The sequence below is a fragment of the Biomphalaria glabrata genome, chromosome 4 (genome assembly GCF_947242115.1).
Source record: "Biomphalaria glabrata chromosome 4, xgBioGlab47.1, whole genome shotgun sequence".
Lineage (NCBI taxonomy): Eukaryota > Metazoa > Mollusca > Gastropoda > Planorbidae > Biomphalaria > Biomphalaria glabrata.
This window is the reverse complement of record NC_074714.1, coordinates 7422247-7449227: the sequence shown is the minus strand read 5'-3', so window position 1 is coordinate 7449227 and position 26981 is coordinate 7422247. Positions and strand designations below refer to the sequence as shown.

At 37.4% G+C, this 26981-nt stretch overlaps 1 protein-coding gene across 1 annotated transcript; it reads left to right on the top strand.

Annotated features, from left to right (window-relative positions):
• Positions 1-253: 253 nt before the first annotated feature.
• Positions 254-25990, top strand: LOC129926047 (mitogen-activated protein kinase 14-like). The gene is made up of 12 exons (XM_056027917.1): positions 254-651; positions 17045-17174; positions 17313-17371; positions 17588-17699; positions 18282-18311; positions 18765-18812; positions 18991-19105; positions 19218-19289; positions 20441-20520; positions 21948-22026; positions 22755-22928; positions 23420-25990. Exons 1-12 carry the CDS (start codon positions 518-520, stop codon positions 23473-23475), a joined length of 1089 nt encoding a protein of 362 aa, XP_055883892.1. The 5' UTR covers positions 254-517; the 3' UTR covers positions 23476-25990.
• Positions 25991-26981: the final 991 nt, after the last annotated feature.

Sequence of the window (26981 nt, the reverse complement as noted above, 5' to 3'; positions counted from 1 at the left end):
GAAACTTAACTATAATATGGGCAAAAATCGAGATGCTCTGATTTAATCCTCAAATTAAACAATACTTATTGGCAGTAGCTAATGTCTATAGATCTACATCTAGATTTAAATCTATTTTTAGAATTTAGACATGATTATCAGCTCAAAAGGGGAAAAAAAAAGCTTCGACAATGTCAAAAAACGGGAAAATCTGAGAAAGCCTATCCGATTCTCCCCCCCCCCTTTTCCCGTTTCCTTTTTTTTGTCCTCGCTAAGGCCTACGGGTCGTGCTGTGTTTTTGTGTAGCAGACTATCTAGCGGTGCAGTCAGTGACAGTTTAACTAAGGTCGAAGTGAACGCAAGATGCATGACTGCGGGGGCCAAAGTTGACACATATCGGATTTCCTCAACAGAAGTCGGATCGCTCCCGTGTGTTTATTTCAGTGAAGTCTAGTCCTAGTCCTTTGATCTAGATCAGTGTGTGTGTTGTAGTGTTGCTGTTTGTTATTATTTTGCGAGTTCTTAATTCTTTGAAATCATGCTAAAAAGAATGCTTGGAAATGACTTGAAGCCCGGATTTTATCACACAGAATTAGTGTCCACTTCTTGGGATGTACCTACTCGTTACAAACGACTTGTACCTATTGGAAGCGGAGCTTATGGTCAAGTTTGGTAAGTTAAATAATTAGATCTAGTAGATCTATGTCAATCTATGAATAAACATTCATGATTTCATCACTACTAATCTAGAATCTAGACATAGCCTATAGAGATCTATAATAATATTTATATTTTATATTATAAAGTATAATAAAGATTTATAATAAATCTAGCTCTAAAACTTGATAACAATTGACTTGAATGACTATAGACTAGACTAAGAGTGACGAGACTCACACTAGAGACGCAAAAAGACGTTTATTTTACTATTATTGGACAATTATTTATATTTTGAATAATTTTTTAAAATGTTGCTTATAATATATATATATAATTTAATATTATTATAATTACATCTAGATCTTTAACTAGTTATAGATAGATTTGATTAAATTTGATAGATCATTGATTGATTAATAGATCTAATTGATATACAATATTCATTTTTTTTCAATATTATGAATATATTCTAGATGATCTAGAGAATCTATTAACTATTATAGTCTAGCTAGATTCTAGATCTAGATAATTATACTTATAGTCTGTATTTAAAAAATCTGCTGTCATCATTTCTATTCTTCTTTATATTACTTTACTAATTACTACTCATGGCTAGGGAAGCTTTTAACACTGACCATACAGTTACAGTGATAGCTTATTACTAGAGCTGTCATAAGATAGATCTAGATTCTATAGACTTCAAATCTATAGTCAGTGTAGTCTGTTATTTTATTATCATCGTTATTATTATTTAGACAATATTATTATTATAGATAGATTTAGATTCTAGAATCTAGATCTTCTACTTTTGTGTCTCACAGACTCAATAATACAAATACACAGCCCTTCTTAAGATTCTACTTGTTGATATATAATATTCTAATATAGTACTGTCATAGTGTGTATTAAACTGAGTAAGACCACTATCAAGTTTCAACCTGGGGTGTGCCTGTATGTAACATGATACCCATGGTGTAAGATACTAGATTCTATAATATATGATATCTAGATCTATGCACACCTTGTACTTGGATTATATCATTCTGTTAGTGTATTAACTCTAAGTTTATCTGATTCTTCTTCTTTAAATGAGCTGTCAGTTGTTACTGCATTTTTTTTTAGTAAAATGTAGACTTCAAACGTCTGATACACTCTTTAATCTTATGTGAACCACAGGTTTAAAGAAGTTAAATAAAAAAAAATACTTGGGAAATTAAGAGGTTATTAAAATGCTTTAAAGTTAAACGCTTTGATTATTTAGGGATTTAAATTTGTATTATAATTTTTATTTAAAAGGCAGTAAGTCTAGACTAAAAGAAAAGTATACCTTCAAACACTTCTTTTGCTCATTAAAAAAAATCTAGGCCAGGCCGACTTTTAAAAAATCTCCTGTGAACCAAAAAATTAAAATGGGGAAGTATCTCTTTACTTCACAGCCTTTACTGTACTTAGGATCTCTAAAACTTAATACATTTTCTAAGGATTACGGGCACTACATGGCCTAAATTGTGCTGATGTGCCAAAACTGTAACTCACATTTCCTAAGGCCCAATCCAGAACCTCATATTGCTGAAAGTTTTAGCAGATTGTTAACAGATTGCTTGCAAACTACCGTTGTGGTTATTCATCTAATGGTTTTACTACTAATAGCTATTAGTGTATCTTATTTTTACCCCCCCCCCCTTCCCGAATGCTTAGCACATAAGGCTCTTCCCTAGCTAGGATTGTATCTTTCCCATTACTAGTTTGTAACATGTTACAAATAATGTCTCTCTTTCATTTTCAAAAAATATGATTTATTAATTTATTCATCTTGCAAGTCATGTTTTCACGTTTCTAAAATTCTAATTAAGCTGTTAATCTAAAACCTGAAGCTAGTGTATTTCAAAACAACTATATGTTTACATTATTATTATTAACTTTTTTGTTCAACATTTGTTATCTGCATCGATTAACTCATATTGTTGGCCTTTCGCCTCTGCTATTTGATTTAGCTATTTGAGTGTTACCTCCATTTGACTTATCTGCATAAGGCACAGTGCGGAAGCATCTAACAACCACATGTAGGGCTGTAAACCAAATTTGTTCTGGGTTCTTATAAGAACCTTCCATTGATCTTGCAATATATACAGCCATTTCTAATTCAAACTTGTTTCTTGTACAAATATTACAACTAAAGCATACAACTCTACCTCTTAAAGAAATATGGAGATCAGCACTGAAATGCCAGTGTTCTGATAGAATCTTTATGACCATTTGGAATTCATTTTAAAGTTTTTACCTTCTTTCTGTCTTTAATATTTGGAACATGAACCTCTCCGAAATGATCTGATCTGTAGTGGATGTGGTGGGTAGTAGTAATCATTGAGTAGCTGGCACAACACTTTGCTAGTGTTTGGTAATTGGAAGATGTAGAGTAGCTAGTGACTTTGAGATGCAGAAAGGCTTGGCACACTAATAAAATGTTTGCCCCTTTTTCTATCTGAATGAAGGCTGTTTTCTGCAAAATATGTATTTAGCCCTTCTTTGTATGTATTAAATGATTCATAGCTTTCCATAACTGACTTACCCATTTCCATATCCCTTGCTGTTTTATTGTATCAATGTTTTTAGTTAAAATGAATTGAAAATAGGATCTGTTAGAGGATCCCCATACTTTGATTTGTTTATGTTAACAATAATATTTACAACTGGCCCGAAGTTGTTTGACTGATTCAAAATTGATAAGAACAGGATTTAGTATGTATGTTCACTTATTTATCTTTCAATTCTTAAGAACACTCTTATTAGATTTGACATAGTACATAGTTTGATACTCTTTTAAATTCTTGCCACTTTCTGTATTAGCCACTGGTGTATTGTTGTAGTTTGAAAAGGATTGAATGGAAGAAACTAAATTAAAAAAGAAGTACCTTAAAATACATTCACTTTTTATAATGTAACTCATTTCCTGGACTGTTTCCTGTGGTTATAAATAAATGATCAATAGAGTAATGCTTGAGGTTGCAAAGGAATTCATGCATGGTATTAATATGTTTGTCTTGTAAAATAATATTATTTCTTCTTGTACATATTAAGTCGAGATTTGAACTCTTGGCTATATGAGGCCATATATTGTTATAGACATGTTTTTTTTTCTTCTTTTCTGGCTACTGATTGTCTGCACTTAAAGTACACAGTGTTGAAGTGAATCCTCAAACACAACTGTTCTTAGTGGTAAACAGTGAGTCAGCATAGCACTTGAAGAATGATGTAAACCTAACAATAATGCTTTTGAATAGTTGCTTTTAATGATAGTACTTAGACACCTCTTAGATGGAGTAACCCTGACAGCCATTTTCACAAAATGTTTATGAAATGTTCCATTTCAATATAAGCCTGACTTCTTTAGTATTAAAAAGTACTGTAGAGACTAATTTTTTGTTATTTATCTTCATTACCACTCTCTCGCACAAACAACAAATATAGAAAGAATACACTGAGCAAAATTTCTTGGGCATGTGACCCGTTTGGATGGCTCATTATGATTGTCTTTGGTTTGAAACCTGCCCACTGTCATTACCTACCTCAAAAAGGTAGTTATGAAAAAGAAATAAAATTGTCTTATTATATTAAAGTCTCAGAAAAAATGATAATTATTAAGAGTAACAATGAAAATGAAAACAAAAACACAACTTTTTCATAATAATATTGTGATGTCAACTAAAAACACACAGAGTTTTAAGTATTATTAGAAAGTAGAAAGTAAAGGGTGTGGTGACTGAGTAGCAAAGTGCCTGGCTTCTAAAGAGAGGTCTCAGGCTAAAATCCTAGTGAATTCTGGAATTTTTGGGGTAACTCTAATGGGTTTGAGAAATTAGGAGCACTATCTTTACCAGTGCATGTATTACAAGATGGGCACTGATGTTCTAGGATTATTCCTTTGATGTTGTTCATGTCAAAGGGGAGGACAATCTGCTTGCTGATCTGTGCTCAAGATTACTAAAGACTTTCAAATGTGCAGCTACATAAGCTACATACTTATATATGTATTTTTTTTATACATGTCTTTATGCATTTCAGTTTTTCAATGTGTACATTATTTTATGAAAATGTTTGCATTTTATGTTAGATGATATTAGGTTGCATTTCGGGGGGGGGGGGTATTGGACTTCCAGTTGGCTTTGATCCAACACCGTCATCAGGGTTTGGCCGCCCTCGCCGCATGTATAGTTTTCATTATGTGTCGAGTTTGCCGTTTCTGTAGCAATAGTGGTTTTACAGGGTGGGGTCGCTAGCCCCACGCCAAACCCTCCTCCTTTCTCACCCGGGCTTGGGACCGGCATACGGCGGAGTTAATGGCAAGCCTTTCAACGCAAGGAAACCGACTCTTATAGGCACGTGGAATGTAAGAACCCTGAATCAATGCGGTAAACTGGCCCAACTTTTAAGAGAGTTTGACTCTTATCGGCTGGACATCCTTGGGATCTGCGAGATGCGGTGGACGTCAAGTGGAAAAATTATCAATGATGGCAAGACAATAATATATTCAGGACATGACAAGGAGCACATTGGTGGTGTAGGAATCATCATGTCTAAAATAGCAGCTTCAGCGCTAATTGCTTGGAAGCCGATCAGTGACCGCATCATTACAGCTCGACTCCAAACAAAGCAAATTAAAGTCACTACCATCCAAGCTTATGCCCCTACAGAGGATGCAGAAGATACCATCAAAGATCAGTTCTATAATCAACTACAAACCACTCTTGATGAAACACCTACTCACGACCTAATTCTACTGATGGGAGATTTTAATGCCAAAATCAATCCCAACCGAACTGGCTTTGAATATGTAATGGGACCATATGGCTCTGCAGAAAACATCAGTGATAATGGCGAGCGTTTGATTTCTCTCTGCGCATCCAACAGCCTTTCAATTGGAAACACATATTTTAAGCACAAACAAATACACAAAAAAACATGGCGATCACCAAATGGGGAAACCTTCAACGAGATAGATTACATTTGCATCTCCAAACGATGGAGGTCATCTCTGTTAGACGTGCGGACCCGCAGAGGAGCTGATATCGGCTCAGACCACTACCTTGTCAGTGGCAAATGTAAGCTCCGATTGAAACGCCAACCAAAACGAGCCACACGACCCCGCCCATTTAATGTAGAGAAGCTTAAAGACGGCAATACTGCAGCACAGTTCCAATTGAAACTAACGAACCGCTTTGAGGCTCTTGCAGATATATTGACCCTTGAAGAAGAGTGGGCCAACTTCAAAGATACCACTATTGGGTGCGCAGAAGAAGTTATCGGAAGGAGGCGAGGTTCATACAAGGAACGGTGGATACAAGACAGAACATGGAAATTGATAGATGAGAGGAAAGAGGCCAAACGTAGACGAGATCAGAAAAATGAAACACAGGATCGCAGCCTAGCGGAAGAAGCCTATAGGGAAGCAGATCTGAAAGTAAAGAGAAGCTGTCGGCAAGATAAACGGGACTGGATTGAGCAGAAAGGACAAGAGGCACAAGCAGCTGCAAGCAGAAATGACACAAAAACCCTCCATCGTATTGTCCGAGATCTCACTGGAGCAAAGAGTGGACATGGGGCACCAATAAAAGACAAGCAAGGCAAAACTTTGTTAACGAAAGAAGAACAGGATGCAAGATGGGTAGAGCACTTTAAAGAGACCCTTAACCAACTGTCGCCAGACATAACTTACATATTCAAGGACCCCTCTCCAGACAATGATCTCAAGGTCAAGACAGACCCAATAACTGCTGAGGAGGTTACCATGGCCATTGCAGTGCTAAATAATAACAAAGCACCAGGACTAGACATGATATCAGCAGAAATGCTAAAATATGGGGGACAGTGCATTGTTAACAGAATGACTGATCTCTTAAATCTCTGTTGGCGAACTTCAAAAGTCCCAGAGGACTGGCAAAAGGGAGTGATTGTAAAGCTTCCAAAAAAGGGCAACTTGGCAGACTGTAACAACTGGAGGGGCATTACTCTCCTCTCTGTCCCAGGCAAAGTTTTCAGCACTGTTTTGTTGAGACGGCTTCAACAGTCTGTAGATGAAAGGCTCAGAGAAGAACAAGCAGGTTTCCGAAGAGGCAGATCATGTACAGAGCAGATTTTCGTTTTACGAAATATCATAGAACAAAGTTTTGAGTACCAACAACGGCTAACGATCAGTTTCGTGGACTTCAAAAAAGCGTTTGATAGTGTCCACCGAGAATCACTATGGAAAATAGTTAGAGAATACGGTATACCAGAAAAATTCGTCCAGATCCTACGACACCTTTACAGTCAGTCTAGTTGCTGCATTAAAACAGAAGAGGGAACAACAGAGTTTTTTACAATCGAGACAGGTGTGAGACAGGGGTGCATCTTATCTCCCTTCCTTTTCCTCCTAGCCATCGACTACATAATGAGGAGAGCAATGAACCAGACTGCCTTTGGTATTCCATGGCATGAACAACTCCGATTGACGGACTTGGACTTTGCTGATGATGTTGCACTACTCGGGGCTACAAATAAATGCATTCAAGAAATGACGGAGAGCCTAGACAGAGAGGCACCCAAAATTGGCCTCCGCATAAACTTGGATAAGACTAAAATTATGCGAGTGGGATATAAGGCAAAGGGTGTCCCCGTCAGACTTGGCGAGTCAAAGCTTGAAGAGCTGGACAAGTTCACGTACCTTGGCAGCATCATAACAAATGATGGAGACGCTTACCATGATGTAGCGTGCCGAATAGGAAAGGCAGGGAGCATTTTCCAAAGGCTGCAGCCTATTTGGACTAGCCAAGCCATTGGACTCGAGACAAAAATACACCTTCTCAACACAATCGTCATTCCAACTGCTACATATGCATGTGAGACGTGGAAGTCATCTGTCAAAATTGAGAAAAGACTAAATGTGGCTCAACAGAGATGGCTGAGACGGATTTTAAGAGTCAGATACACAGACCGGATCTCAAACAAGGAAATCCTTTGCCGAACTGGGAGTCGAACACTTAGTGAGGTTGTGACTGAGCGTCGCATGAGGTTTGCGGGACATGTTCTACGTCAAAATGAATTACGCACACCAAGAGTTGCGATAACATGGAAGCCAAAACGAGGAAAGCGCAAACAGGGACGTCCTCGTATTACCTGGCGACACACCTTCATGGAGGACCTCAGAACAGTGGACACCAGATGGGAAGAGGCTTCAGACATTGCCAGTGACAGATCATTATGGAGACAGCTTGCCGCCCAATGCGCCGAACGGCGCGGGAGGACCTAAGTCTAAGTAAGTAAGTAAGGTTGCATTTATTATTATCAACGTTAATTTGTTGATTATTCATTTTAAATATGATTGGTTGGTAGATTGTGATTTTGTGAAAGGTTCATAGTGTAATGTTGATGCTTTAGTATAAGGTGTCATTGGTAATTTTTCTTCAAAGTTGTTATTTTTGGAGGAGTGATGTTAATGCTGATGAATTTTTCTTGCTAAATGTGCTTGCCTTTTAGTTGCTATGATACCTTCTTACTTTTCTTTCAGTTTGAGGTAAGGAAACTGGTCCATACTTTGTAAGAACCAGTTTGGGGGAATGTCAGTGCGTAGGCCATGGTATTCTAGCACCAATGTTTATTAGGTGCACAATTTTTGAACCTACTTTCTTTGTTGCCTTGCTTTTATGCTTACAGAGTTTTTTTTGTTATTTTTCTGGTGTAACATTTCTTTCATCTGTGTACCCCTGTTTAGGGTGAGTATTTAAAGCATTACTGCATTTCGCAGTTGTTTCGCTGCCTTAGCGTATTAGACTAGACCTTTCAATTTGTCTTTGCTTATGACTCTACAGGGAGTTAGTTATGGGATTATCAAGTCTACACCAGAGACTAGAATTGTCAGTGGGCCAGTGTTATGCATACTAAGCTGTTGCGTTGTGAGATAGCAAGGTGCAGAATGATTGTTTAATTAATATATCCACTGTGACGAACCGTTTTAGCTCACTCGAGGTATCACTCAGGTCTAAGCATTTAATTAATTTATTTACTCGCTATTAATCATCAATTTCATTAATTTAGCCAATCAAGCGCTAAAAACACAGCCACCACCCCTCCAATCCAACCCCACCCCCTTTGGCAGCGATGTCACATTTTACTATCCCCACCTTGACACGTGCCACACTAGACTCTTGACAAGAGTACGCTCCCCTTTTCCTATCTTGGCAAACATCCGTTGACCCCCCCCCCCCCTTTGTTGGGAGCGGCTGGTCACTTCAAAGTGCCCATTCAACTCAACGCCTCGGGCAACACTGTTCGTCTGGCACTAGCCTTTATCAAGGCATAATCTCCATTGATGTACCCAGCTCTGATAATCTCCCCTTCATAATCCACCTGACCACCTTGGCTGATTTCCTGGGCTTTCAACTCGCGCCCTCGCGCAATGTCTATCTCCCGGAAACTCTCGTCACGGTCAAGCGTGGACCCCTTTTGTCAAAGACGTCAAATAGTCTAGACCACCTTTGCACCTATCTCCCGCCACTCACCCCCCCCCCTTTCTATCCACGTGTATATGGACAAACTTCGTCGTCCGATCTCATTCACGCTGGAGAGCCCACAGGGAGCACATCTATCTCTTGCTTGAGCTCTAGACTAATTTCATTCCCTTATTTCACTTTGGATTGGTGCTTTTATCTATAGGCTACCTCCGCCTGAAATCTTAGCAACCTAAAGCTGATAGCAGATTTGCTGGCACCAGATCTGTAAACATCAGACCTACTCATCCTTCAAGAGTCCAAGCAACAACGCTAGCCACAGACTCGTCACTGGCTTAACTGATTGGTAGACGCAGCTTAGCTCTGCAACCATACAAGTTGGACTGCACACGGAGCCTGGATCCACTACGCCAGCCCACCAGCAGACAGCATCAGTACCAGCCACACCCGTCTCACCAGTGCAGCACAGGACCAAAAGCTAAGCAACCAGCCTAATGACACTCAGACCACTTGGTTCTAATATCTGATGATGATAGTCCTATATATGTAAATACGCTAGATTCCATACTAGCAACTGTACAGCATTTCACCTTTCATTATCTTATGTTGTATAATAAACTGTACATAAGTTTACATCTAAATATAGTATTTGTTGCCTGCATTATAACGCTGTGCTTGTAGTTTATATGTGCAAGTAAGGATTCTCAAACTATAAAATCCCCTAGACACCCAAAACGGCCAAATCTTTAATCCGACTTGTCACAATGGCGAGCCTCGTCCGGGATTTACCCAACTAACACTGCAAGCACAGCAGGCAACTCCCCAGTATTTTAACCATCATCATTGTTAGAGCACAAGACTAAAGAGTGTCATTCAGAGCTATTTTAATTTTCTAATTTTGTATTGCTGTAATTGTACTTCTTTTACAGGTTCTTAAGCACCAAACAAAGGCTGATACCACCTTTCCTATAACTCTTAAGTAATTGCTTTCAGCATCTCCATCATCGTCTCCACCTCTTACTCTACCTTCCGCTTTCCCCCTTCATTACCCACCCCTCACCATCCTAGCACCCCTCACCACCATGGCAAGTGGCACACGCTCTAAAGCGGACTCTGACATGAAACAAAAAATAGCTGAACTCAGAGAACTCGCGGCCGTCCTGTATGACGATGAGGCAAAGCAGAAAGAATATGTGAGGGCAGAATTTGAGAAGGAGAAGGAAAGGGAACATGAAATAGCTATGGAGAGAGAGAAAAGGGAAGCTGAAGTAGCCATAGCCAAAGAGAAGGAAAAAAAGGAAGCTGAAATAGCTATAGCTAAAGAAAAGGAAATCACGGAGCGAGAAAGGGAAAAACAAATAACTGAGAGAGAGAGGATAACCGCGGAGAAAGAGAACGGAACCGCCAGTCAAGCTTCCTCCGGATCTCGCCCGGCTAGCCCTGCCTCCCAGCAAAGTTCCTCAAACGGCCTACCCCACATGCCAATGGAGCACTTCGACGACAAGACAGAGAACATCGAAGTTTATCTTGTCCGTTTCGAAGAAGTTGCGAGCTACTACGGTCTGCCAGAGGAGAAATGGTGCTTCCGGCTATCCCAATGCCTCCGAGGCAAAGCCTACGAAGTTTACTCTAAACTTCCCTCCGGCCAGCGAGAAGACTACGCAGCCCTCAAACAGGCGCTACTCGTCCAATTCGAGCTGACTGCCGAGGCTTACCAAAAGAAATTCAGGACATCCCGCCTAGAGCGCCGAGAGACCTACGGTAATCTCTGCGACAGGTTGAACAAATACCTGAAGAGGTGGCACACTCTTAGCGAACTGCCAGAGACTTTGGACGGCCTAGTGAGCCTCATACTCGCAGAGCAGTTGCTGGAGTGCATGCCTAACGATGTCAAAATCTTTGTAAGGGAGCAGCAAGCCGCTACACCAGCCGACATAGCTTCAGCTGCAGACCGGTACGCGACTGCCCGCAAAGACGTTAAGGACATCAAAAGCAAGACCTCAGCCTCGGAAAAACCAGAGGACCAGCCCACTTCTTCCAACAAACACGCTCCGTCTAGCCAACCCTCTCCTTTTACTAAACCTCATCACCAAAAAGCACCAATCCAACGACCAGCCACGCCTACTAGCTACGACAGACGAAGCCACCCGCCTCGACATGGCCAGACCAATAACCATCACCGTGACCGGAACAGCACGAGTGATCACAGGCCCAATCGACAGCATCAGGCCCCACGTACTGTGTCAGCCATGACTGAGCTCCCTGAACCCTCTTTGCATAATCAGCCATCGCCTCTTGATGAGGAAGAGGAGGACTATTACGTCATATCAGCGCTGACCGTGGCCCCTGAACCCACTGCTTGTGGCCTTACCCAACCGATACCGCCTCACCCCATCGTATCACCCCCTGGGGTAGAGATTATTCTGATTAACGGATCTCCTGTCCAGGTACTATTCGATTCCGGATGTGAGGTGAGCTCTGTCATCAGCAAAGCACTGGTCGACCCATCGGATCTCACTGGTGGATCAGTGACGGTTCAATCTCTAGACCGTGGCATTCCTCCGAAGGTGTATCCTATCGCTCGGGTCCACGTAGAATGCAAGTATGTACATGGCACCATTGATGCAGTAGTCATGGACTCGCCAGTATACGACTTTGTTCTAGGCTCCAGGTACATACCTCTAGGAGTTGTCAATAAACCATACTTCTCTCTGCCTGTCGGTAGAATGACAAAGCAGAAACGTGGCAGCAACCAGCTGGTTGGAAGCCCTGGTCGCCACTCTAACAAACCCTTTACTGGCTCTTCAGCCGAGCTCAAGCCGCGCCACCCTGGCACTGGCACTGCTAGGAAGTCACGAGGTAAGCGAAATACCTGCACTCGTGAGAGTTCTTGTAACTCCCGCTCTTCAGCTATCAAACCACTAATGCCTGGCACTGATCCTGCCAGGAAGTCACAGAGGAAAGTGAACTTTCACTCTCGTGAAAGTGGGCCTCATCACAGCTCCACACCCCCTATAAGGCCACTCTCCCCTGACATTGACCGTGTCAGGAAAATTAGAGGTAAGCCGATCAATCGCACTCACGAAGAAACGCCTCACTATGGCTTTAGAGATAAGCCCCGTCCAACGTACGCGCATTGGGCACTCCGCCATAACACTTATCCCACTTACTGGTCTGCCCCAAGAAGGAGATGTACCCAATCCTATCAACCCGGCCTATTACCCCAGGTTTCCAGAATTGCCCCTTCCACGTGGCAATCCGCCTGCGGACAGAACATAGGCGACAGCGGACCCTTAGGACGGACACCCCTCTGGACCTTGGCAACCTCTTAACTACTGGGAAAGTTTTCTTAAATGCTACGACCGACAGTAGACGAAACTTGAGCGATACCAACGTGAGCACTTTATAGATCTTTTAACCAAGACCTATCTTACGCGGGGAGGGTTGTGACGAACCGTTTTAGCTCACTCGAGGTATCACTCAGGTCTAAGCATTTAATTAATTTATTTACTCGCTATTAATCATCAATTTCATTAATTTAGCCAATCAAGCGCTAAAAACACAGCCACCACCCCTCCAATCCAACCCCACCCCCTTTGGCAGCGATGTCACATTTTACTATCCCCACCTTGACACGTGCCACACTAGACTCTTGACAAGAGTACGCTCCCCTTTTCCTATCTTGGCAAACATCCGTTGACCCCCCCCCCCCTTTGTTGGGAGCGGCTGGTCACTTCAAAGTGCCCATTCAACTCAACGCCTCGGGCAACACTGTTCGTCTGGCACTAGCCTTTATCAAGGCATAATCTCCATTGATGTACCCAGCTCTGATAATCTCCCCTTCATAATCCACCTGACCACCTTGGCTGATTTCCTGGGCTTTCAACTCGCGCCCTCGCGCAATGTCTATCTCCCGGAAACTCTCGTCACGGTCAAGCGTGGACCCCTTTTGTCAAAGACGTCAAATAGTCTAGACCACCTTTGCACCTATCTCCCGCCACTCACCCCCCCCCTTTCTATCCACGTGTATATGGACAAACTTCGTCGTCCGATCTCATTCACGCTGGAGAGCCCACAGGGAGCACATCTATCTCTTGCTTGAGCTCTAGACTAATTTCATTCCCTTATTTCACTTTGGATTGGTGCTTTTATCTATAGGCTACCTCCGCCTGAAATCTTAGCAACCTAAAGCTGATAGCAGATTTGCTGGCACCAGATCTGTAAACATCAGACCTACTCATCCTTCAAGAGTCCAAGCAACAACGCTAGCCACAGACTCGTCACTGGCTTAACTGATTGGTAGACGCAGCTTAGCTCTGCAACCATACAAGTTGGACTGCACACGGAGCCTGGATCCACTACGCCAGCCCACCAGCAGACAGCATCAGTACCAGCCACACCCGTCTCACCAGTGCAGCACAGGACCAAAAGCTAAGCAACCAGCCTAATGACACTCAGACCACTTGGTTCTAATATCTGATGATGATAGTCCTATATATGTAAATACGCTAGATTCCATACTAGCAACTGTACAGCATTTCACCTTTCATTATCTTATGTTGTATAATAAACTGTACATAAGTTTACATCTAAATATAGTATTTGTTGCCTGCATTATAACGCTGTGCTTGTAGTTTATATGTGCAAGTAAGGATTCTCAAACTATAAAATCCCCTAGACACCCAAAACGGCCAAATCTTTAATCCGACTTGTCACATCCACAATATTATGTTTTAAACTCAATGATATTACTCCATCAGTTTGTCATTATAACTTACATTCATATCATTAAACAATTACATTGTTAACAGCCAGTCAATTATTTATTGTAAGCACAAAGGTGCCTGTTGAATATCAGGGGCCTGGGCAAACGAGCTAAGGCTTTAACACAACCCTGACAGGTGTGCCAAAAACGATACTTCAGGACGTGACAGCCAAAGTTGTGGGATACTGCAGTAAACCCAACAGAGACTGGTTTGATCAGAACAATACCGCAATTCAAGAACTGTTAAAGAATAAGTACAAATACTATCGCTCTGTTCTTGCGAACCCTAATGACAGTGCAGCCAGAACTCTATATAAAGCTTCTTGTCACACTCTGCAGTCAAAGGTCAGGGAACTAAAAAATAATTGGTGGCTTGAGCTGTCCGTAAACATGCATATACATGCTGATTCTGTTGACACACGCTCTTTCTATGAGTCGCTTTGATGTGCCTATAGCCCAACTTACCAGACTACATCGCCGCTAAGATCATGGTTCTACCCTATTAACTAGCAAGGCAGCCATACTAAATCGCTGGACAGAACACTACAGTCTGCTATTTGGTGATAAAAAGCAAGTATCGGTGGAATCGCTGGCAAATGTCCCTCAGAAAATTATGAGAGAGGAGCTCGACAACCCACCGACATTTCAGGAAATTGAGACAGCAATATATAAATTCAAAAAACACAAAGCACCTGGCTCTGACATGATATTTGTTCTGCCTTTGTGGACCTCACCAAGGCTTTCGACACAGTCAGTCGTGATGGTTTGTGGAGGATTTTGGCCAGGCTGGGTTGCCCACCCATGTTCCTATCTATTCTCAAGGTGTCTGATCACCTCCCAATAGAGAATGGCGTGAAGCAGGGCTGTGTACTTGCTCCTACTCTATTCGCTATCTTCTTTGGCGTAATGTTGGGTCAAATGAGGCAGCGATTGCACATAGGCATCTACATCCAGTTACGTTCAGACAGCAATGTGTTAAATCTTCGACGTCTACTATCCCATACAAAGACAAAGTAGATGGTCATAACGGAGCTTCTCTATGCCAATGATTGCGCCCTGCTAGCTCACAATGAACATGATCTCAAGAACGCTGTAAATGAATTTGCATAGGCTGCTGCCTTTTTTGGTTTATCTATAAACCTCGGGAAAACAGAAGTCATGTTCCAGAAGTCACCCAATAAAACGGGATACACATTTGAGACCAAAAGAAAATCCGCTGCCGAGGACAAATGCAGACTGCGAAAAGAAAATCTAAATCGACCACATGCAGACAATGGTTATGCTTGCCCTGGATGTCGCAAAATATGTAGGTCACAGCTGGGGCTGCGCAGCCACGGGAAATACTGCATTCCTCACTAATATTCGGACTCGAAGACAAGCCTTATTAATTTTATAAAGAAACTCCACCACAGAATTCCTTCAATGTTGAAGTAATATATATATATAAATATACAGTAACTATGGTAATGAGTGCATTTTGACAAAGACCATAAAATAGCTACAAATTATTTTGGACACAAACTTTGACTTCCTTTTATTTTGTTCTCTAAAGAGAGACTCATTAGTGCCTTGTTATAGAAAAAGCAATGACCCATTAAGCAACTACACTGATGACAAACAGAGAACCAGATGACTTCATAACAATTTTTGACGAGATCCTCTTGTCACAACAAATTAGCTGCACAGGGTTAGCAAGTGCTTCTCACTCTTTCCAGTATCTCTTCAATTGAAATTCACTAGAGAAAGTCTTGAAGCAGAAGAAGAGAAAATGTCTATTGTTTTAGGAAGTTTAAAATTTACTCTTTCAGATTAAGAGAACACAAAAATTTGAACATTACATCATTAAAAAATTTTGGCAAAATGTTACAGTGTGTTTCAACTTTTAATTTAATCTTGTCATGTTAAAACACTACATGCTAAATAGAAATGAGGAACATTGACAAAAAATGCTGATGAGCTGGTGAGTGTCAAGAAGAAGTAAAGAAAAGTAAAAATCACCTCTTTCTTTGATTATCAGTTAACAACTACTGAGTGCTTTTACTTTCCCCAGGTAATGTCAGGTAAACATTAGAAAATGTTTACCCTCTCATTTAACAAGCCAAGCATCTAACCACTCAGCTACCAGAAAAGTGACAGTTATTTAAGAGTAATACACAAAATTAACAAAAACTGAAGAAATACAGCACTGAATCTTCAAATTCAATGAAACTCTAGCAATGACAAAATTCACCTACAGCTATCAATGTTAAACAAAGCACATTGAACAATGAATAATTACTGATCAAATGACCAATGACCTCGATATCTTGTTTTCCTTTTTAAAATATCCCAAAAAGACTTTTCGTAATTGTTCTCAAGATTTCCTTCAACACTTTCTTCAGAGTTTTTTTTTTTATTGTCTGTTGCCTGCTTATTTTTTTACCACATTATGAATTTAAGGTTTCTAGATGTTTCTGATCTGGTCAACACCTCTTATATAGCTTTACCCTAGCCTGACACGTTTTCTAGCAGTAATGTTTATTGTCTGTTGCCTGCTTATTTTTTTACCACATTATGAATTTAAGGTTTCTAGATGTTTCTGATCTGGTCAACACCTCTTATATAGCTTTACCCTAGCCTGACACGTTTTCTAGCAGTAATGTTTCAATTGACTTAAAAAACACAAAAAGAATTTGACCCCTATCTTGACCGACTACAGGCTCTAAGTAGTTATAGTATATTCAAGTGTGATATAGTATACATGTACCCTTTTTTTGGGATAGTGATACCTCATCTCAAGAGCAGTAATATTTTATAGTGTGGATCTTAACTGTTAACCAACAAAAGTAACACCATAAGTCAAATTACTGCCTTTAAAGATACACCCTTGAAGAGAAGGTTAAAAAAGAAAGAAGTAAAATGCACACAACTCTAAACCATAACTTACACATTCTAATTCATAATTTAATCAATTACTTAGAAATAATTGAATATTGCATCAAAAATCATTGTTTCTTATGTTATGACAAACCTGAAAAAATTCTTTTGAATTTGAGCTTGGACTTAACGTGATTGACTGGATTACAGACAAACATGAGCTGATCATTTAGCCCTTTTATGTTACTTAAAGCTAAATATAACTGTTTAAACTTAACCATTGCTTTATATTCAATACCAGTGCTGCTGATGATGAAGTCATTAAGAAAAGGGTGGCTGTGAAAAAACTGGCTAGGCCATTCCAGTCTGAGATCTTTGCCAAGAGAGCTTATAGAGAAATTCGGATGCTCCGACATTTTGACCATGAGAATGTAAGCATGAGAATTCAGATATTTCATTGATAATGCTGAGATGACCTTGTCATAGTCATAGCTTTAATCTTAATATAACTTGAACATTTTGTACTTGAGGTCAAAGAAAAATTTGCTTCTTGTTTTGTTCATCCTCAGCTCATCAATTTGCTGGATATATTTACACCCAACAGAAACATTTCAGACTTCAACGATGTGTAAGTTATAACACTGTTGTATAGATTCAGTAAACTTCTAGTTAAGTCTTTTCTGTCTGACCAATTTTAAGGTGTTTAACGAAAACCTAAAAAAAAAGCAGCATTTGTTCACAATCCTGTGTTGCTTGTTTTCAAATGAGTATTTTTGTACTAGCATTTTAAGTGGAAATAATTTGCTAGAGCTGTAATATTGACTTTTTTTTTTGCCCCCCTTAGATACCTAGTGACTCCTTTAATGGACACTGACTTAAATGATATTTTAAAATGTCAAGCTTTACAAGATGACCATATCAAGTTTCTTCTGTACCAGGTCCTTCGGGGGTTAAAGGTCAGTGTGAAACTAATGAATGTTTTCTTCTTGTGAATTAAGATCACACTAGTGTCTTGGTTTGTATTATTTGTGTCTTGTATTTCATTTGCATCTGTGTGACAGTGTCTTGTATGTTCAGTGTGAAATGTGAGTGTCTTGTATGCCCTTTTATGTTATAACATTGTACTGTAAGTCAGTGCTTATTCCATTATCTATCAATGTCTTGTAAATGTCCATTGAATAACATGTCTTCAACATATTATAAATATGAGTGTGATAACAGTGTCTTCTTTGTGTGTTTGTGAATTATGTTTCTTGTATATGTGTTTGTCTGATGGCAGCATTTTGTATGTAGGCCTATGTGATAGCAGTGTGTCCTGTATTACACATTACTTATAAAACTAATGTCTTGTGCCTAATTACTGTTAAGGTACGTCTCTGTAACTAATGAGAGTCTCATTTCACATGTTACACTATGGTTCGCCATCTCTCATATCCCCATCTCATGGTCTTTGTTGTAACTCTTCTTTAAAAAATATTATCTATATATTATTTACAAAATGAATATTACAATGATTTCGTAATTGTTTTTTTTTTCAGTATATTCATTCAGCAGGCATCATACATAGGGTGAGCATTACACTTTGTGCATTAAAATAACATATGTATTTTAAGTACTTCGTAGGCCCAAGTATTTACTCTAATAGCTAATACAAACATTTAGAAGAGCAGTATTGTTTAGTTTACATTGTAAAATGTGAATATATTTGTGGGTAAAACGTACTGCAATAATACATTTAAAAAAAAAACACAAATACAAAAACATAAAATACTCAGAAAGACACAAAGGAACATTTCTAGAAATTTGTGTAAGTCGGCTTTCTTCCCTTCTGCAGTTAGAGTATGGAAAAATTGACTTAGCATAGTTTAATAAATATTAAATTATTATTATGCACTACTAGATTAATAAATGGCTATGTGTACAATGTACTTATCATGTGTTTAATGTATGTATCTTATTTTTTGAAGAAATTAATTAAGATAAAACCATTTTAGTTTAATACTTTTTTTTTTAATCTTTAGGATCTGAAGCCCAATAACATTGGTGTGAATCAGAATGTTGAATTAAAAGTAAGCAAATGGATATTTAAAAACATCTTTCTCTAACATGTTTAGACCAATGATTAGTAAAATTGTATAAGTTTTTATTTGTTAGAATTATAATCTTTTAGATTTCAGACTTTGGCCAGAATCCTGCATCAGTAAAATTGTAGAGATGTATTGATGAGTTATATTTATAATCTTTCAGATTTTAGACTTTGGGTTGGCCAGATCCAGTGCTGAAGAGATGACAGGTTATGTTGTGTGCAGGTGGTACAGAGCCCCAGAGATAATACTGAACTGGATGCACTACAATGAAAAAGGTAACTAGGACAGAAGTTTCAGTATCATTGATGCCATTGTGTTATATTTGTTTTGTGCTATTTAAAGAACTTAATATGAATGTAATTTTTTTTTTGTGTTTTCTTTTTCCAGTTGATATGTGGTCAGTGGGATGTATCTTGGGAGAAATGATTACAAGGAAACCTTTATTTAAAGGGGTTGATCGTATCCTTCATAAAAATCATATGTGTTTGTTTCAGTTATGCTTGTAATGTTGTAATCACTTTTTGACATTGACTTATAAACATACTGTGTGTGACAGGGCAGACAGTTGTTGTCACAATAAAAACATCTGCTGGTGTAAAATATCAGCCAAGTATTTTGTGTCATTGTAGCACTGTCTAAAGCAAACATAAGTTCTACTCATTAAGATTAAATGTCTGATTTAAAATAAGTTATGGAAGCTAGTGTTGACAGTGTATTGCTCTATTATAAGGATCTATGCAAGTCTGGCGGGTGGCGTGGTGACTGTGTGGTTAAGTGCTTGGCTCTTGAACTTGGGGTCCTGGGTTTGAATGTCAGTGAAGACGGATTTAAAAGATCTGGATTTTTAGTACACCCAACTCGAATGGGTACCTGACTTTAGTTGGGGAAAGTAAAGGCGGTTGGTCATTGTGCCCTGTTCATTGGCCAAAGAAACAGATGACCCTAAAATCATCTGCCCTATAAATCACAAGGTCTGAAAGGGTAACTTTACTTTATTTTTATACAAGTCTGACACTTTAAGCCCATTGGCATATATAATTGTCATTCAAAATGACCATTCTATCCATATATAGATTTTTGGCTTATGTAAGGTGCATCAGTACACAATATAAGCTCTTGCATTCTGGGCATGACTAGGATGAGGCAGAGTTAATGAAAACATTTATCTATAATCTTTCTTAAGAATAATTAGCATTTTTTTGGTAAATGTTTTATCTGTAGTTTGAAACATGGACTGTAGTTCATTGTTATAAAAAATATAAACAAACACATTTATATGCATTTTGTTTTTGTCTACAATCAGGAGCTAGTCAGTAAACAATACTCATATTTCTAGTTATACAATGTCATACAGAACTATGTACAGACTCCCTATATTTGTAAAAAGAAGGTTGTCTATTTAGCATCCTATATTTGTAAAAAGAAGGTTGTCTATTTAGCATCCTATATTTGTAAAAAGAAGGTTGTCTATTTAGCATCCTATATTTGTAAAAAGAAGGTTGTCTATTTAGCATCCTATATTTGTAAAAAGAAGGTTGTCTATTTAGCATGCGTTTGTTTTGCTTTTTTCAGTTTTTCCTTTCTTTTTTTTTTAACTCACTGACCTGTAGATATTGATCAGTTGAATAAGATTTTGAGTCTGGTTGGGAAGCCATCAGATGATTTCATCCTTAAGATAGCCAGCAGAGATGTAAGTCGAGACTTTTGATGAATTAGACAAACTTTTGCTTTGAGCAATAATACATTCATATGATTATTAAATGAAATAATTATTCTTAATAAATTAAATTAAATTATAGCTTTTATATAGTGCTACTTTCATCCTTACTATAAGTTATAGCATGCTCAGAGCACTATGGTCCAATCTCATTTGTGGACCAGTGAGGGAAGGGGGTATCTGGGAGAAGGTTTTCCATGCTGCCATTAGGCACTCAGTTAACACAACTCTGCCCCAGTCAGGTGTTGAACCTCGAGCCCCCTTCATAGGTAGCCAAACCAAGCCAAGTTCATGCGTACTTAGCTTCCCACATTATAATAATGCTGTAAACATAACAAGATATATTTCAAATAAAAAGTAACAATCAGATGCTCTTTGTAAGAGTGATTATTTTACTCTTAATAACTAAGGAATGATATGTTTTAACAAAAATGGGACATTTTACACCCTCCCCCTTTACATGAAAAAATCCTGGTTAGGCGAATGTATAAATCTACTCAAAGTATAATACAATTTTTATGATAGACCTATGGATCTTTAAAATGGCTCCAATGATTTTTCTTAGTGTTATGACATGATTAGAATGTAGTGTTTGTTTCGGGAATAAGCGGAAAGTTAGTGACAAGTGACGTGACAAATCTTTAAAAACAAGAATGCTTTAGTTTAGCTATAAACAAGACGCTTTGTGTAGAACATTGGGAGTAATCAGTAGTAGATGGCTTTACTAAAAGACATTCGACGGATCCCCTCTTAAGTATTAAAAGTGTTTATTGTTTATCACTAGCGTCGACTCCATTTATCCATTGTTGACCTTTCGTCTGTGTTCATGTTCAGCATTGAGTTCGGTGTTACCCCATTTGGGATTTGTTCCTATTTCAAGTATTAAACATCGCGGAAGAGCACAACATTAGAAATTTAACAGTTGATGTATATCGTTGGTAAAAAGAATTACTAGCTCATTTGCCACTCTGTGAAAACTCTAGTTTGGCCATTATAATTTTTAAAGCTTAAAAAGAAATAAATTTAGATTTGGCCAGAGAACGAGAACATTTTTAATAAGACCATATGTCTTCTGTATTTTTGCATTTGTTGAAGAGTTTAAGAAATTAATGTTAAGGAGAATTTTTCGCATTGTTTTCTAAGTCATCTAGTCTTATCAATAGAATGTTATTAAGTGTAGATGTATACATTTGCTCAACCAGGATTCTTTCTTGGGGGAAATGGGGCGGAGTAAAAAAAAAGTTCAATTGTTTTGAATCTAACATTCATTAGTTATTACGAGAAAAACAATAGCTCTATAAGTTGTTTAAAGGCAGTATTGTCTTTAAAAAAAAAGTATTTTTACTGTTTTTCTTATTCAAATATAAACTGAAAATGTATGCTTTCCTCATCTTTCCCAGGCCCAGAGCTATATCAAATCACTACCAAGGACAAAAAAGAAAGATTACCATCAGTATTTTGCTGGAGCTAACCCACAGGGTGAGCAAACCATTTATCTATATCAATGAAGATCAATATATCTATATTTTATATGTCAGTTTTGAACTATGGCAGCATGAAGAATAAATGATTAAAGCCCACACCATGTCTATTAAAACCAAAATTGAATATACATTGCTGATAATATTCAATCTAGTTTATAAAAAGAAGTAGCTTGTGGTTCATATAAAGTACAATGAAAGTCACTTATTTTACAATATTAACATTTACAAAAGTGACACAGAATTTGCTGTGAGAAAAACTTAACTCAGAAATAAAAAAAAATTGTTTTTCCAAAGTGTACATATATGCTTAGTATATTTAAAAGCTAATGAATTTGATTAGGGCCATGCTGACCTTTAAAATATTTGTTGAAAATGTAGAGAAAATTACCAATTATTCATTATTAATATTTTGTCAATCAATTTAATAATGTTACCAGTTGATTAAGCATATATTCTGTTGGGAAAACATATATATTTGAGCTGAATCTTTGTTCTCTCATAAACACAAAAAAACTCAGAAATGAATAAATCAGGGAATAGAAATTAACAACATTTTAAATAATAAATTCAGTAAGAAAAACGGAACATATGTAAATGATAAGACATAGTTTGCTTTATTGAATGAAAATGTATTTTGGTTATTTTCTTTTAAATAAAATAAAAAACAAAAACATTCCTGACTTGTTTGAAGTCAACATTGAATTTCTTTACTTTATTTTTCAGCCATAGATCTTTTGGAAAAGATGCTTGACCTTGACCCTGACACCAGGATCTCTGTAGATGATGCCCTGAAACACCAATATGTCAGACAGTATCATGACCCTGATGATGAGCCAGTGGCAGAACGCTTTGATAATTCCTTTGAAAATAGAGACCTTAAAACTGAAGGCTGGAGGCGTAAGAATACATTTTTATACTGCCATCTTCATTACATAACTGCACTCTGTCCTCTCTGTACTAGCAGCTCAGGGGTCACCCTAATGATTGACCATCTTTCCGTTTCCTAGCATGTCAGGCAAATATTAGAGCTATGTGGACTGAAACATACTGATATCTTGTATTCATTAGATTTTTTTTAAAATCACTTTTATAGAGTGCATCTTTCATGTTGTACCATTCTCAGTGTGCTTTTGTCCAATGTTTTTGTGGCCATGTGGGGGGGATGTTGGGTATCTGGGAGAGGGTTTCTGTGATATCATCAAACACAAGTCAGCTCACTTCAGGATTCCAACTCGAGCCCCCTTTTTAAGCCGTTTTCGACCATACATGCCTCAACTTATGATCCTGTATTCCTAAACCAAGTTACCCATCTACTATTGTTTAATTATTTTAATGTGTAATTTTCTTTGAATTAAACCTTCCATTTTTATTTGCTTCCATTTCCACAGAACTAGTATATCAAGAGCTTCAGTCCTTTGTCCCTGGCCATCCAGTCCATGAATAGACCACAAAAGAAGATATTTACCGATTCACATTTCATCTTTAGCTGCAATAGACAAATGATTGTCATTTCTGAAGGAAAGATAGAATGATCTGCTGCATAACTGAAGACTTGTGGCAGAACATGTTTTGCTTTATAATTAGCATGAGTGGATTGGATTTGGATTTTATGACACATCTGCACAATTTAGGCCATGTCGTGCCGTATTAGTGTGAGTGTAGGTTTTCAGCTTTAAAAACAATTGATTTGTTTTAAGACTAAATGGTCACACACATTGAGAACAAGTATATATATATAAATATATATATATATTGTATTGTATACTTTGTAAATATGGACTTTATTTTATATATATAGTGCAAGATGATAATGTTCTTCTTTAACACCTATTGTGTTATATGATTTTATCTTGATGTTATTATAGCAATGTTTTGTAAGTACATTATTAATTATATATATATATATCTGCTGTTGCTGATGTTAGTGTGATTAATAAGTGGAATCAAATCTATACATGTTGTCTTACAGTTGATTGTTGTTGCTGACTTGATCACACCATTCATTGGTCGCATGTATGTTGTGGGTGATACTAAAAAATGTCTACTTTGAAAGTATTTTGGTTTACTCAGTTGGTTTTTTTTTTTTACTTGTTCAATGATACATTGCCATTATACAAAGACTTATTTTAACCTTTTTTTTTTAATTTGTAAAGTTGGTGGGACAGTCCTTTGCTCAGTAGACCTACTAATTGCCATACGATTTTATTTCAACAAGTATTTTCTTTTAATTTTTTTTTTTTTTTTTTTTTGAAAATGATGTAAATATATCTACAGGTAAATATTTTTGCATTGATCAAAGGTTTTACTGATTGACACCTGATGATACAGTTGCTAAGACTTGAACATTGTTTTTGCTAATCTGTGCTAGAAATAGCATCTTTCAGCCCATTTGTCCTTACAAGGGGAATTCTAGTATTGGCATGAACATTTGGTAACTGCAAAGAACAAGAAATCAGAACCTACTAAATGAGAAGAACAAAATCATTTCACTCTATGAACTTTGAAGATATTATAATGTGTGTGTGTGTGTGTGCTACACATACCACCTTGTAGGTTTACTTTATTTTGGTATTCTTGATTAACAAGTTCAGTAATTAAGAAATTAGCTTCTGTTGTCTCTAAATTAATGTTGTTATTTTTCCCTTTCTAAACCCTGGCAAGAAAGTTTGTGTTGATGCAGAAAGATTGTTGGAATACATCAATCCTGCCAGTGATGGCTTTAAACTTTCTTTCTGAAACCATTGTGTTCTAAAGTGAATTCTTGGGCTGCAGAATAGAAATACTTTATAGGGTATGATTCAAGTACTCATGCTCTATACATATGATTACCATTATATTGTTTCTTGAACTGCAGTGTTTAAAAAACAACAACTAGTCTTTAAATTCAATAATATAACTTTGTTATGCACTAAACAATGTTGTGGGCAGCATTTTTCAGAATTTTCTTGTTTGATACAGCCCTCAGCATCACTCCAGTCAACATCATTTGTATGTTTTTACTACACATTGATCATGGTTAGCTCCCGCCTTTTTGTGCTGTCTTTGGGTTTGAGAACAGTCCAAGGATGTCTGTCTGTAAGCATTTGGGAACACAGCATGTCCACTTAAACATTTGTTTTTAACTGGTTAGTCAATGTGACATCCTTACAGTATGAATGTTAAGTGAAGATAAAAAAAATTACACAATTCATCTCTCATTTCGATGGAACACATATAATCTCTGATCTCTCATTTTGATGGAACACATATAATCTCTGATCTCTCATTTCCTATGTTTCATTGGCATACTAGGTGGTCAGAAGTATAATGCTTTGTGCAGTTTTGTTTAATCAACCTCACATTAACTGTTTCATGAAGATGCATCGGTGTGGCACCCCAATCTATACATAACCTTAGCTTGTTGGTCATGTACTGTATGCATACATAAATAAAATTTTTCTCTTGATTTCTAGGTCAGCATTTTTTTCATTGTGATGCAATAGCTGCATTCTAAAGAATAGGCGCAGCCATCTAAAATGCTGTAGATACTTGGTTAATTTCTTGAAGGCCAATGTAGAAAGCTAACTGTACTCTCATTTGATATTGTTTTCATTGTTTTCATGTAACATTCAAGTACCAGTGCTGATGGTTCTAGTCCTGACTCTATGATCCTTTATAGAGTAAGAATTCTAGATTGTAGTTAGGTAAATATCAAAGATTCAAATCTTACATAAAAATTAAGCTCTTTTTTTTTTTAATTTACCAATGCAACATGTTTAAATTATTTTTTCAGTTTTGGGCATTTGTGTATGTATCAGTTTTGAATAGCATTAAGAGTTTTTGTGTCTTAAGTTGATGTGTGCTCTAAATAATAGTTGTTGAAAATATTGAGAAGTACAAATATTTAAAAACATATTTTGTTATTTCAACAACTGATCTCTAAAGATTTGAAAAATAAACTATTCTTGTAATATATATGACATCTTGTGTGATATTGTTTGATTTCTAACATTTGACTATTGTGTCTCTCTCAACTAACAAAGTCTGTTTTGAAGCTTTGGGCTGTGAAAATGTATAAATATCTAGAATGCTCATTGAGACTTTTAGTGTCACTTTTATTTTGTGTAATATTCTTTTGTTCTACTCATGCTTTCTAAATATCTAACTTATTGTACAAACAAGAGGCCTCCTAGAGTTGTGTTACTACAATAACTCCCAACTGGCTGCAATGCATATATCAGTACACCAGAGAAAAGCCAAAATGTTACTTCTATTAGACGGAATTTTTAAATGAATATAAGTTACATTCAGCTTGGCAACTGCGAGAGGTGAATAAGACTATAATGTTCAAAAAATAATTTATTAACTTATTCCAGCACATTGAATATTTAAAAAAAAATATTCCTCTCTCATTTTTATCTTTCATAAGTTGGAAACTATAAAAGTGGGAGTGATTTTTAAGCAATAAATAAAACACTACAAACTGAACTAACACCATTAATAATAATGTTTCTTACATACAGTAAATGTGAGAAAAAAAAAGTACAGAATTGTGTCCTTATCATAGATTAAGCTTAGTAAATTCATATCAGTTTTCTTATCAATTTAGTGATTTTTTTTTCTCCATATGATTTGGGTTCATAACAGTGCTGAAAAATGACAATGAAATGTGGGGTATAGTTAAAGCTGACTTAAGACCTAAATTTACATTTAAACTCACTGTAATGGCAATCAGAATAGTCTAGACCAGTGCCTCATTGTACACCAAGGAGTTAGGCAAGGATGTGTGTAGACACAATTATTAACACACAATTGGTTGCTTGCTTGAATTACATTCTATCTACTTATTGACTTGGTAAATTGGTGTGTAAGCAAGAGAGAGATTTGTTGCTATATTATTACTGTATTTCATCTACTGTATGATTCTAGGTTCATGTGGAATAGCCATGACATTGTGTATAAATTCTAAAA

Excerpts from the sequence above, each read along its gene's own strand:
- LOC129926047 (XM_056027917.1), top strand. The coding sequence starts at position 518 with ATGCTAAAAAGAATGCTTGGAAATGACTTGAAGCCCGGATTTTATCAC. Across the intron at positions 17,700-18,281 it reads AGGTCCTTCGGGGGTTAAAG|TATATTCATTCAGCAGGCAT; the intron begins GTCAGTGTGAAA and ends TTTTTTTTTCAG. Across the intron at positions 20,521-21,947 it reads TTAAGATAGCCAGCAGAGAT|GCCCAGAGCTATATCAAATC; the intron begins GTAAGTCGAGAC and ends CATCTTTCCCAG.